The 11,469-nt window shown below is 41.5% G+C and overlaps 1 protein-coding gene across 1 annotated transcript in view; it reads left to right on the top strand.

The window, feature by feature from the left end:
- Positions 1 to 11,469, top strand: part of LOC139723708 (HEAT repeat-containing protein 1-like) — a 62,017-nt gene that overhangs the window by 4,404 nt on the left and 46,144 nt on the right. The window contains exon 2 of the mRNA XM_071634930.1: positions 10,983 to 11,169. Within this exon, the coding sequence (XP_071491031.1) occupies positions 11,025 to 11,169 (145 nt within the window). The 5' untranslated portion in view covers positions 10,983 to 11,024. The remainder of the gene's footprint in view (positions 1 to 10,982; positions 11,170 to 11,469) is intronic.

Genomic DNA, 11,469 nt, shown 5'->3' with positions numbered 1-11,469 from the left:
AATTGGTCATAAACTTGACCTCCCAAGCACACAACAAAGGCCTCTTTCAAATTTTGTAATCCCCTGTTGTTTGAACCCGACTGCTGGTAGCCTTGGCGTGGGAACTATGTTGTCTTTTGCGATAACCTGGGCTTGAAAAGTTAGCCGGAATGCCATATGCTATAGTCAGTATACTAGTACTTCTCGAACGCCAGCGTGATAGGATCACCAAATCTCTAACCTCGTACATATCAAAAGTCGTTATATGCAGTATCAAACTTTTCAAAGCCTCCAACATTGGTAAGCTATACGTGTTTCTTCTATTTTGCATTAACTTGTTGGGTGTGAAATAAGTAAAATGATGATGTTGTATCCGCTTTCAGTTACACGATGCTTTTATTATATTTGAGGAGTTTCACATGAAGTTCGAAATTTCCTGCTTCTTGCTGGGATTTCTTCGTCATCAGAATTAACATTCAATACATTATTCTAACGTCTTGATATATTACAACTACGGTGTATTTCAATTACCCTTTATAACATCTTGAAGATGAACTATGCAATTTGTCTTGTGTGAAAGTGACATTTCCGGCGTATATAAACACAAATAACTTTTGCGGTAACTTTACAGTATGTCGGTCAAGGTTGATTATTCTGTATGATTGTGTGTGCTTTTGTCATGTCGGTATAATTTGGTAGTAGATGGATACATTTTATATTGAAATGAGAAACAGTGAGTTAGCAAGCATAGAAGCAGCGTAGTCTCATTGTAGTGGTCAATCCTTGTTAGCGTATACACATCCCTGATGATTATATTGTTTTGAACTTGCAAAATAGTATTTTAGAATTGGTCTTTATTGCTAGATTCGTATATATCTTCGTTTTCAAACTTGATATCGTGTGCTTTTTATCTGTTTGTTTCATTCCAGAATTTTATTTATTGTCCTTATGTTCACCTGCTGTTCTTCGACTTTTTTTCCGGCTTTTGTTGAACCACTTCGGAGTGATGAATTCGTTTCGCGAACTCTAGATAAGTTAAACGGTTGATTCATCAGGTTCTTTTGTTGGATGTTTTGTCGTACATGACCAATACTCCTCTTTACGCGCTTAGCAAATTTTAATCGCGTATAAAGCGAAGCAGCCGAAATAATCATCGTTGACTCATATTCAAACACTTCGAATTCGGTCTTTGCGAGAAAATGAGAATGGTAAAACGGTCACTAATAAGTCTTGTAGTTTGTTTGTTTTTTCGCTGAATTCCCGTTTCGAAGCATATTATTGTTCGGGGTTTTTTTCAGAATAATTTAATGTTATTTCGGCGAATATGTTTGCGATAAAGCAGTTCAAAAATGCGGAGGTATGACGCTGAATTGTTGCTGTGGCCAAGAATTGGCTGATACGCAGGTATAGAACCGTGCATCAATTTTGTTTTTCATGAAGCATAAATTGTGACTAATTCCGGTTTTTATTGTTGTTGTTTGTTTGTTTGTTTGTTGTTTTGTTTTTGTTTTTGTTTTGTTTTGTTTTGTTTTGTGTTTGTTGTTGTTGTTGTTGTAGTTTTGTTTTGTTTTTGTTTTTGTTTTTTTTTAGGGGGGGTTATACACCAACAAACAACATCAATCTTGGTTGAGCGCACTTGGGAACTGCCCCCAAGGCCCTGCCCAAGCCCTCTTTTCATCCCGTAGGATCAGGCGAGGAGTTAGTTCCTGCATGGTTCCTGTATTTATTGTCGTATGCTTGCAGGTTCATGTGGGCAGAGAGGTGACTGTTGCAGGCTCTTTTCTTCACATTACTAACATCTTCCTTCTGCCAATCAGAGTCTGTGACTTTAGCTTGTTGCTCTTGGCTCTTCGGTACCAGTGGCGTGTATTCCTCTGCAAGTCAGCTTCAAGGAGCTTCGTAGGCCGTGCGATGTATTAGCTTCTGTTGGGAGATAAGAAAAAAGGCGGGAACAATGATGCGGTCATACACTAACATGCATGACAAACAAACACACACACACACACACACACACACACACACACACACACACCCTCACACACACACACACACACACACACACACACACACACAGGAGAGAGAGGGAGAGGGGGGAGAGAGAGAGGGGGGGGGGGAGCACACTCCTGCACACACTCGCTCGTCATCAATCTCTCTTCACACATCAGTCTGTTATCTTCTCTTCCTCTCTCTCTCTCTCTTCCCCCTCCCCCCCCCCCCCCTTTCTCTCTCCCTCTTCCTCTCCAGCGGCATTGTTTATAAACCTCCCTGGTTTATATTACCCATCAGGCCTCTCTCCCGCTAGTGATAAAGGCAAGGACTCTCCCAAACATACGCCATTTTGTATCTCCCATGCGCTTGCCACGAATATTAGAGAACTGACCTGAAGCGATCCAAGCAGCTTTCATCAGAAGGGATTCAGATGTTCTGGGCGGCATATGCAATTGGTAAGAAGACATTTCAGTTTTCTATTCCTTTGATGTTCATACAGTCATGTGATGTGTATTATGTCAGTATAGTAAGTTATATCAGGCAGTTTTCTGATCATAGAATAGCTTGACCGAAGATCGGTTCCTATCTTGTTCGTTGTTGCCGGGAATTATGTTCCGGCCCGGGCGGGGAGGCATCACGAAATCCCTTCCTTCCTATCTGAAGGAGAACCGTAAAAGTAAAAACAGACAAGGAAAACAATTTACAAAATCCCCCCAGACAGACGGATTTTTCCGCGTACATAGATTCAAGACAAAAAAAAAAATCCGTCCTTGCGGAGTTTTTAGTATTTTTTTTCCATTCACGGCTCTCCTCCGCCTCCTTTACTAGAGTAGAGGGGATTGTATGAATGAAGCGAGACGCAGCATTCTCCGCGGACGGACGGAACATTATCCCGACGACCAGGTACAAAAACGATCTTCCGGTCAACAGAGATCAACACTTTAATACGCGTACGGGCAATCCATCTAATTCCAAACGTAAGATGTTTGGTATGTAATAGCCATTTATAATCATGGATTAAGGGCTGGAATATTAAACACTGACAAATAGAAGTGATGCATATGAATCATAGTACACAATGAAGTAGAGGTTACTAGTATCCTTTCTGAGGGGAAATCTGCGTGAGTTCACGTATTATTGTTTGTTGGTACATTGTATCACCAATGTCCCATGCAATGCTCACTCGAGATTATTGGAACCATGGCTTGCTCCTGTTATTAGGCTTCAATGTGCTGGTCATGATAATTATACAAAATAAGCAAAGAAATCTTCAACCAAAACAACCATTGTTAAAGACGGAACTTGACTTCAGTGCATATTCAATGCAGCCAAAACCTAGTTTGCAAGCACAAACCCTTGTTGGTCGTATTAGGAGTCTGCATGTGCCAAGACTAATACACGCACCATTGCACTGCAGCCTCTCCCAAACACAGGGCCTATGGGACAGTGCCGAAGTGGTGCATATAGTAGTCTTGGCGCAGACTCCTTTACGACTAACAAGGGTTTGTGCCTGCAAACTAGCCAAAACCGGGATGCTTTTGTCCCCTGCCTGAGCTATCCCATGCTAAATGTATCGGAAACGCTGCTCCGCGCACGGCACCTGTTGTATTAACGGTGTCAGAATGATCAGCTCCACCCTTCCAACTTTGATTTTAAAAACGTTTAAGATATCCCATAATGATTCATATGTGTTGTCTGTTGTACACTAATCATCCTAACATTTTTTGCAAAAACCTAAAATATAAAGAGATATCAGTATTTTTCCTCATTAAACTAACTGTTGGCGGTTTTATAGTCTGGAAACTTTTTCTGTTGTTCACATTTTGTATGTTTGACCAAACTTACATAACATCGATTATACCGGAGTTTAAATTTTACAATAGTTATTCTATCCATGCATAGTTCACATCTAAGAAGTATTTTGAAACACTAATACCGCGGGGTTTTTGTTTCATCTGCAAGTAGCAAGGCCACGATTTACGACCATTAGATCAATACAATGAATGAACACCAAACATTTTGTCCTTCCCCCATTCATTGTTTGGAATTGATGTTGAGTCTAATCCCCCTTAATGGATGTATACCTTCTCCATGCCAAAACTAATCCCTGTTCAACTTCAAGACCCCGCCCCATTGTCATCTTCATTGTATGTTGATCATTTTTTGTGTGTTTGAATAGGGGCTGTATCGAGTGAGTCGTACTTTTCAAGTGTATATGGGATTTGACGCTCGAAGTTATACATGATATATATTATTAGAACTAGAAGAGATTTGATTAAATACTTAAATAGCGAATGTGTGTATCAGAAGTCATTCTGCAGCGTAGTATAGGAACCTGATTCCAATACACAACAATAGTATTCGAGATTAACTCATTATACGCGATAAAAGGAATTTTTTTCCATATTGACATTCTTTTGCTTTGATAAGCATATTGTGTGAAAAACAAATGAAGTTTCGTTCCAAAAATGGAGGAAATAGCTGTACACTCGCATTAGTATAACTAGTATTCCCCGATCCTTTGCGAAATCAGTTTCCATTATATATATATATATATATATATATATATATATTTATTTATTTATTTATTTATTTATTTATTTATTTTTTGGATAAACTGTAGATATCTCAGCACATTAGCGTTTCCACGACGATCTGCCATTGGAAGCACAGACGCACCAGAATTCATCGCCTGGCGGGAGGATGGACTGCCCTCCGTAGCCTCATCACTCCTGCTGCCGTCAGGCCCTGGCTGAAAGTCACACCCTTCAAGGCGAGATGACAGGTCACAAGCGAGCCGGAAGGACGTGTATTAGTTTGCATCTATAGGCAGAGTTATAACACATTTCAATTAGGGTGCATTCAAACGGTATTACATGCATATACAAACATATTCTTGTCTTCCTAATAGATGTTCTTTGTGAAGAGTGAAACTAGATGTACAAGTATATAGGCCTAGTCATCGGCGATGCTGATTTTAATGATAACCAAATGCTGACACACGGACAATTTAATCAAAACATAGCTGTGTATTTTGGTTGTTATCCATGGAGGTTACTATGAAACGTTGAATTGTCACACAAGTCCTACTCAGAAATTATGATTTTTCAGACTGATACTTAACTAGTAATAGAAGGCCTTTTTACATGACTATATAAGTGCAGATTTCAATATAATCGTTCTTCATTATACCTCCCTACAACGAGGGTAAATATTGAGGCTGTTCATATCGCCATTATCGTTTCATATTTCTATCTTGTGAAGAAAGATAAATGGAGTATAGTGCTAATTTGTCACGTGACAAGATTTAAAAAAAATCGAAGTTCATCTAGCTGTAATCAATGTTAATGTTGCCATCATATCACCAGTTTCATCTGTCGTTTCTTGTGAATAATATAAAGGGGTACGGGGCTTGTGTAACAGCACTGAGCAACTCGTACTAGCTTGGGGCAACCACAACTCTAAATATAGACTCGATACTGTCAAAACCATGTTTGTACTAAGGGAAGCAGAGGAATAGGTCAGGAGGAAGTAGAAGGTGAGGAGAGAGGAAAAATTGGACGACGGAACGTCTTGCTTGTTGACTAAAAATGAAACTTTCGTTACACACACAGCTAGCTGGCCAGTCAGTCCGGAAGAATGACGCACGCACGCAACACAAGCACGCCGATGCGATGGACGGAGGTACAGTGAGCAACGGACCCGATTCACCCGCACACAACTGACTTCGGCCAGCCTGACAGCGGAGTAATATGGTGCTTCGTACGTGGTAGCTTTGCCCGTGAAATTCAACTTGAAAATTTGATTTAATTTTCAGTTTGAGCTCGTACAGATATAGTTCAACTGTAAACAACTCATGACGTGTTACATTTGGTTCTTCATATGGTTCTTTCTGACCATATTGATGATTTTTTCTTGATTCGGTCATCGTAAACCCGTCCGTAGTTAATACTGCTGATGCACATAAACCAATGCGCTTACACTTGCGCACAAGTCCCCAATCCTTCATTCCGAGCATCAGTTGTCACACTCTGGAAGGGTTCACGATTAACCAAATCAAGAAAAATCTTGATCTAGACAGAAAGAGATCTTTTTATGAACCAAATTTTGCAAGTCATAATACGGCAACGACTAAACAACATCTGCACTTATTCAAATTGAAATTGCTTTTCATTTTTAAGTTGAAATTTAGGGGCAAAGCCACCACTTACGAATCACCAAGTCCTATCGCTCAACAGTGTACAACACACATCTGCAGCCGGAACATGCTTCACGTTTGACTCGCAGTTGGGTTACTACTACGAAATGAAGATTAATTTTCACATCCACCGGTATGGGCTATAAGTTTACGAGAAAGGTCGGTATAAAAGAAGAAAATTGCCGATCTGGAATACTTGGTTACAATGAGGAGTGAACTGTAGGTACCGAACTATGTCAACTAATCTTAATTAGTATTGCAGAAAAGTAAACAAACGACTTCGATCAAGATCATTACCTGACATAGCTCCGCCCAAAAGTCACGTGAATTGGCCAAATCTGAACACCGATCTCGAGCACGTAGCACGCGCGAAATCTAATTAATATTCCAATCATTTTGAACCAAACTGGTGTCAGTTTAACTCGGAAATTTACGCTTTTGGGGAAATTTTACCGTGAAAAAGACGAATTTCGGCAGTTGGAACGCTGTTGTGTACACAGGTAAGGTATCATTTCTGTAAAAAGATTGTGTTTTGAAAAGTGTCCGGCAACCCTACCTATGGACCTAGATTTATTAGAAGGCGCCTTATTAGAAAGTTATAACAAGTTAGAAATAACACTCAACAGTTTAGAGCCCTAACTGTTAGTGTTAGATCTAAAGAGATCTATACCCAATACGGCAAATAGGCCTAACATCCGCTATCATGTAGCAACAAAAGTTAGAAGTCTGTGTTACACCAATCGACATAATTAACATGTAACAATTAGAAATTCTACTTCTATAAATTTACTTTCACTTGTCCGAAAGCTTCACCTTGCTTCTTGCGGGGATGTTGCTCGCTCTGCTGGCTCCATGCCCATGCCATGCTATGGCCATGTAGAATTGTAGGGCCTACCAATATGCAATATTGTGTACAGTGTAGACCTAACCCCTCATCAATTAATGTTTAATGCATGCCACCCATAATTCGACCACAACGCTGTCCAAAATTTGACCGCCTGCTGCATGTCAGCAATACCAGTGCAAACATGCAAACGGGTACATGTACAGTTCCTCATGGAAAAATATTCAAAACCCCAGCATGAAGTATCAGCAGAGTTACTGTTCAAAACAAGTGAACTCTTTTCTTCATGATGTTAAAGGAAATGTGTTCAGTCATCTGCTGAAGCAACGATCTGAGATATGCTTGTCATCCCAAGGTGCGCATGGTAAAGATTATGCTCTGCTGTACCTTAGCCTTCTTGTACTGGCTCTTTCTTCAGATGTAGAACTCAATCCTGGCCCCAAGGCAAAATATCCATGTCAGATATGTGAACGAGCCGTCACTTGGAAACAACGAGGGGTTGCCTGTGATTGTTGCCAGCAGTGGTACCATGTAGACTGTATGCACATGGCTACTCCCATTTACGAAGCCCTTGCTAACTCCAGTGTTTCCTGGCAATGTGTAGCATGTGGTATGCCCCAGTTTTCAACAAGCCTCTTTGACTCACACATTACAAATACGTGGAACAGTTTTGAAAGTTTACGCAGCATCTCTGAAGACAACTTAAATGAACCTGGCAGCCCTGGCCCTCCTAGAGCCAGTTCTTCACCTCTTCCACAAAGGCGTGCTGTGAAGAAGACTAATCTCTCAACCAGTGTAAAAATAGTTACAGTGAATTTCCAAAGTGTCAAAAATAAGAAAGAGGAAATTGCAAATTTGATAGATTCAACAGCACCAGGAATCATCATCGGAACAGAAACATGGCTCAACGACAGCATTCATACCTCCGAAATATTTCCCAGTACATATGACGTCTTCCGCAAGGATCGTGCTGATGGTTACGGAGGTGTACTTATAGCCATTAACAAGAGATACACTTGTGAGCACATACCAAGCAGATCGGAGTGTGAAGCTTTATTCACTGAGCTACCTCTCAGAGGAAACAAGACCCTCATAGTTGGAGCACTGTATCGACCTCCATCAAGCTCTCTTCAGTACACTGACGATCTCTGCAATGAAATTGAAAACCTTTGCAACAAGCATAAGAATGCTGTTTTTTGGCTCGGAGGTGACTTGAATCTCCCTGACATCAAATGGGACACCCAAGCAGTAGAGGGAAACCAATATACTCATGCTATCAGCAATCGCTTCCTTGAAATGATTGGCAACTGCGGTCTTCAGCAGATGGTCACTTTCCCAACCAGACACAAGACGACTCTTGATCTGTTCCTCTCAAACAGACCATCACTTGTGAATAGATGTACTGCCCACCCAGGAATCAGTGATCATGACATTGTTGTTGTAGACTCTGATGTCTCTCCAAAGAGAAGGAAACCTGTCAAGAGAAAATTACACCTCTGGAAAAATGCTGATCTCCGCAACATGAAAAATGACTGCGTCGTCTTTCAGAAGAACTTCATTGAGAATTTTTCTGTAACCAGTCCTGTTCCAGAGATGTGGTCCGAGATTAAACAGTTCCTTCTACAGCTTCTTGACAAACATGTCCCATCCAAGATGACATCCACCAGATTTAACCAACCCTGGATCACCACTTCTGTGAAGCGGCTCACCAGAAGGAAGAAACGCAGCTTCGTACGTGCAAGAAAATCCCAAAAGCAGAAGGACTTTCTGGAATACCTGAACTTAAAGAAACAAACCAGGATTGCCTGTAAGGAAGCATACAACAACTACCTTACTGACATTGTAAGTCCAGAATCCAAAAGTAATCCAAAGCGATTCTGGAGCTTCATCAATAGCAAACGTTGCGAACGTACTGGAGTAGCTCCTTTAAAATCTCCTGAAGGGATAACATACACAGATGGACATACCAAAGCTGAGATCCTGAATGACCAGTTCATTTCAGTGTTCAATAAGAATGAAAACCTACACAACATCAAGGACAAAGGCATCAGCCCTCATACTGCCATGGAAAATATCACTATCTCAGCAGCTGGTGTCCTTAAGCTCCTCTCTGGTCTACAGACTCACAAAGCCACAGGACCAGATGGACTACCAGCTAGACTGCTGAAAGAGCTTGCTTTGGAGCTGACTCCCATCTTCACAATCTTCTTCCAAGCATCACTGAACCAAGGTGAAATCCCAGAGGACTGGAGGAAAGCAAATGTAGCTCCTGTCTTTAAAAAAGGAGAAAGGAACAAGGCTGAGAACTATCGGCCGATCTCTCTGACCTCCATCTCATGCAAAGTGTTGGAACACATTGTCAGCAGTAGCATAATGAATCACCTTGAAGAGAAAAACATCTTATCAAACGCACAACATGGCTTCCGAAAAAAACGCTCCTGTGAGTCACAACTCATCTTGGCTACTCAAGATCTTGCTAAAGGGATTGATGACAAACAGCAACATGATGTATTACTGCTGGATTTCTCCAAGGCGTTTGATGTGGTCCCACACTCAAGACTTCTGTACAAACTGCACTTCTATGGCATTCAGGATAAAACCCATGACTGGATCTCTGCCTTCCTCCGCAATCGCACCCAACAAGTCACCCTGGAAGGAGTTTCATCAACCACAGGCCATGTAACTTCAGGCGTTCCACAAGGTAGTGTCCTTGGTCCCTTGCTATTTCTTCTATATGTCAATGACCTACCAGAATGCATATCTCCAGATACCACTGTACGCTTATTTGCAGATGACTGCATGTTGTACCGTAACATCAAGTCTGAGGCAGACACAGTCAAGTTACAACAGGATCTTGACTCATTACAGCAATGGGAGGAAGACTGGCTCATGCAATTCAACCCCAAGAAATGCCAAACTCTTCATGTAACCAAAAAGAGACGTCCGATAATCAAGTCCTATAACATCCATGGTCAGATCCTCGATCAAGCTGATACTGCAAAGTATCTTGGTGTCCATCTCACTCATAACTTGAACTGGAACCATCACATCAATGTCATAACAAAGAAAGCAAACTCAACCAGCGCCTTCTTACAACGCAATATCAGGTCATGTCCAAGAAACACAAAGGAGTTGTGCTACAAAGCACTGGTACGCCCCATAATGGAATATGCATGCACCGTTTGGGACCCGTTCACTCAAGACAATATACACAAGCTCGAGATGGTGCAACGTCGCTATGCTCGCTTCATCTGCAATGACTACAGACGAACAAGCAGTGTTGCAGCCATGCTCCACCAGTTACATTGGCCTACACTTCAAGAGCGCAGGGCTCAATTCAAGGTAGTAATGCTGTACCGCATCAAGTACTCACTCATTGACATACCCCCAGATATCATACACCCTTCTTCATCAACTTCACTCCGCGGACACTCTCACAAGCTCTTTATTCCATATGCACGAACTGTTAGCTACCAAAGGACATTCTTCCCAGACACAACCAGACTATGGAATGCTCTGCCCCAGGATACCTTCAACTGCACCACTTTAGCTCAGTTTAAGCAAGTGGTGCAGGATATTCAACTCCGCTAGAAGGGAATGGGATGTTTTTAGCTGCACTCTAGAAAATGTAGTCATTTTAACCTGCACTGTACATAAACACCTCCACACCATGCCTGCCAACAGTACGACAATACACCAAAGGTGGACTGTACTGAACAGGAAGAAGAAGAAGAAGATGTAGCTATGTAGAAACTTGGATCCTTTGTGTTGGGCATGGTCGAACCTTGGCATGGGAGGTTGAACCAACCTTTGTGTGGGTGCCGATAATTAAAATGAAATTTAGTCTTTTAAGACTTCTTCGTTGATTAGTAGTGTATCAGACCCAGCTCTCTTTCTCCCCCCCCCCCCCCCCCCCCCCCCCCCCCCCCCCCTTCCCCCATTATTCTTCACTTTGTACATTTCCATTTTCAGGTCCCAATTAGTGCAAGCACACAAAGGAAACCGGCATTCATCATGTCATCTTTGGCAGAACAGCTCCAGCGGTTGGCTGTCCCAGAAGCAAGGGCTTCAGACTTTTCTCACAGGAAGCAGAGGGTTTCATTACTGTTTGATCCAGCGGAGGCAGCAGGAATTGACAAGGAGACTTTCTATGCCATAGGTGAATGATCACATTGAAACTGTTATCATGTCAATGCCCACAAAATCTTCCATACATTGTAAATGTTTTTTTTTTCTTAGTGAAAATTTACATCATCAAAACAAAACAAACAATGGAACTATGTCTAATATATAATTTTTCTAAAGCAACTCATAGTTAGAGTAATCATCCCTCTTTGGGACAGTGAATTTATTTGTGGCAGGGGCCGTTTCATTCATTTCTTTGATTAAAGTACCAGCTCTCAACTGGTGCCCTATACCGCAAGTTCCTGTATCGTACTACATCCAAATCCAGATCCAG

This window comes from Diadema antillarum, unplaced genomic scaffold, assembly GCF_040938485.1.
Source record: "Diadema antillarum isolate AM-2024a unplaced genomic scaffold, OU_Dant_1.0 scf00000197, whole genome shotgun sequence".
Classification (NCBI taxonomy): Eukaryota; Metazoa; Echinodermata; class Echinoidea; order Diadematoida; family Diadematidae; genus Diadema; species Diadema antillarum.
Note: the sequence above shows the minus strand (reverse complement) of the source record. Positions and strands in the feature narration are given on the sequence as shown.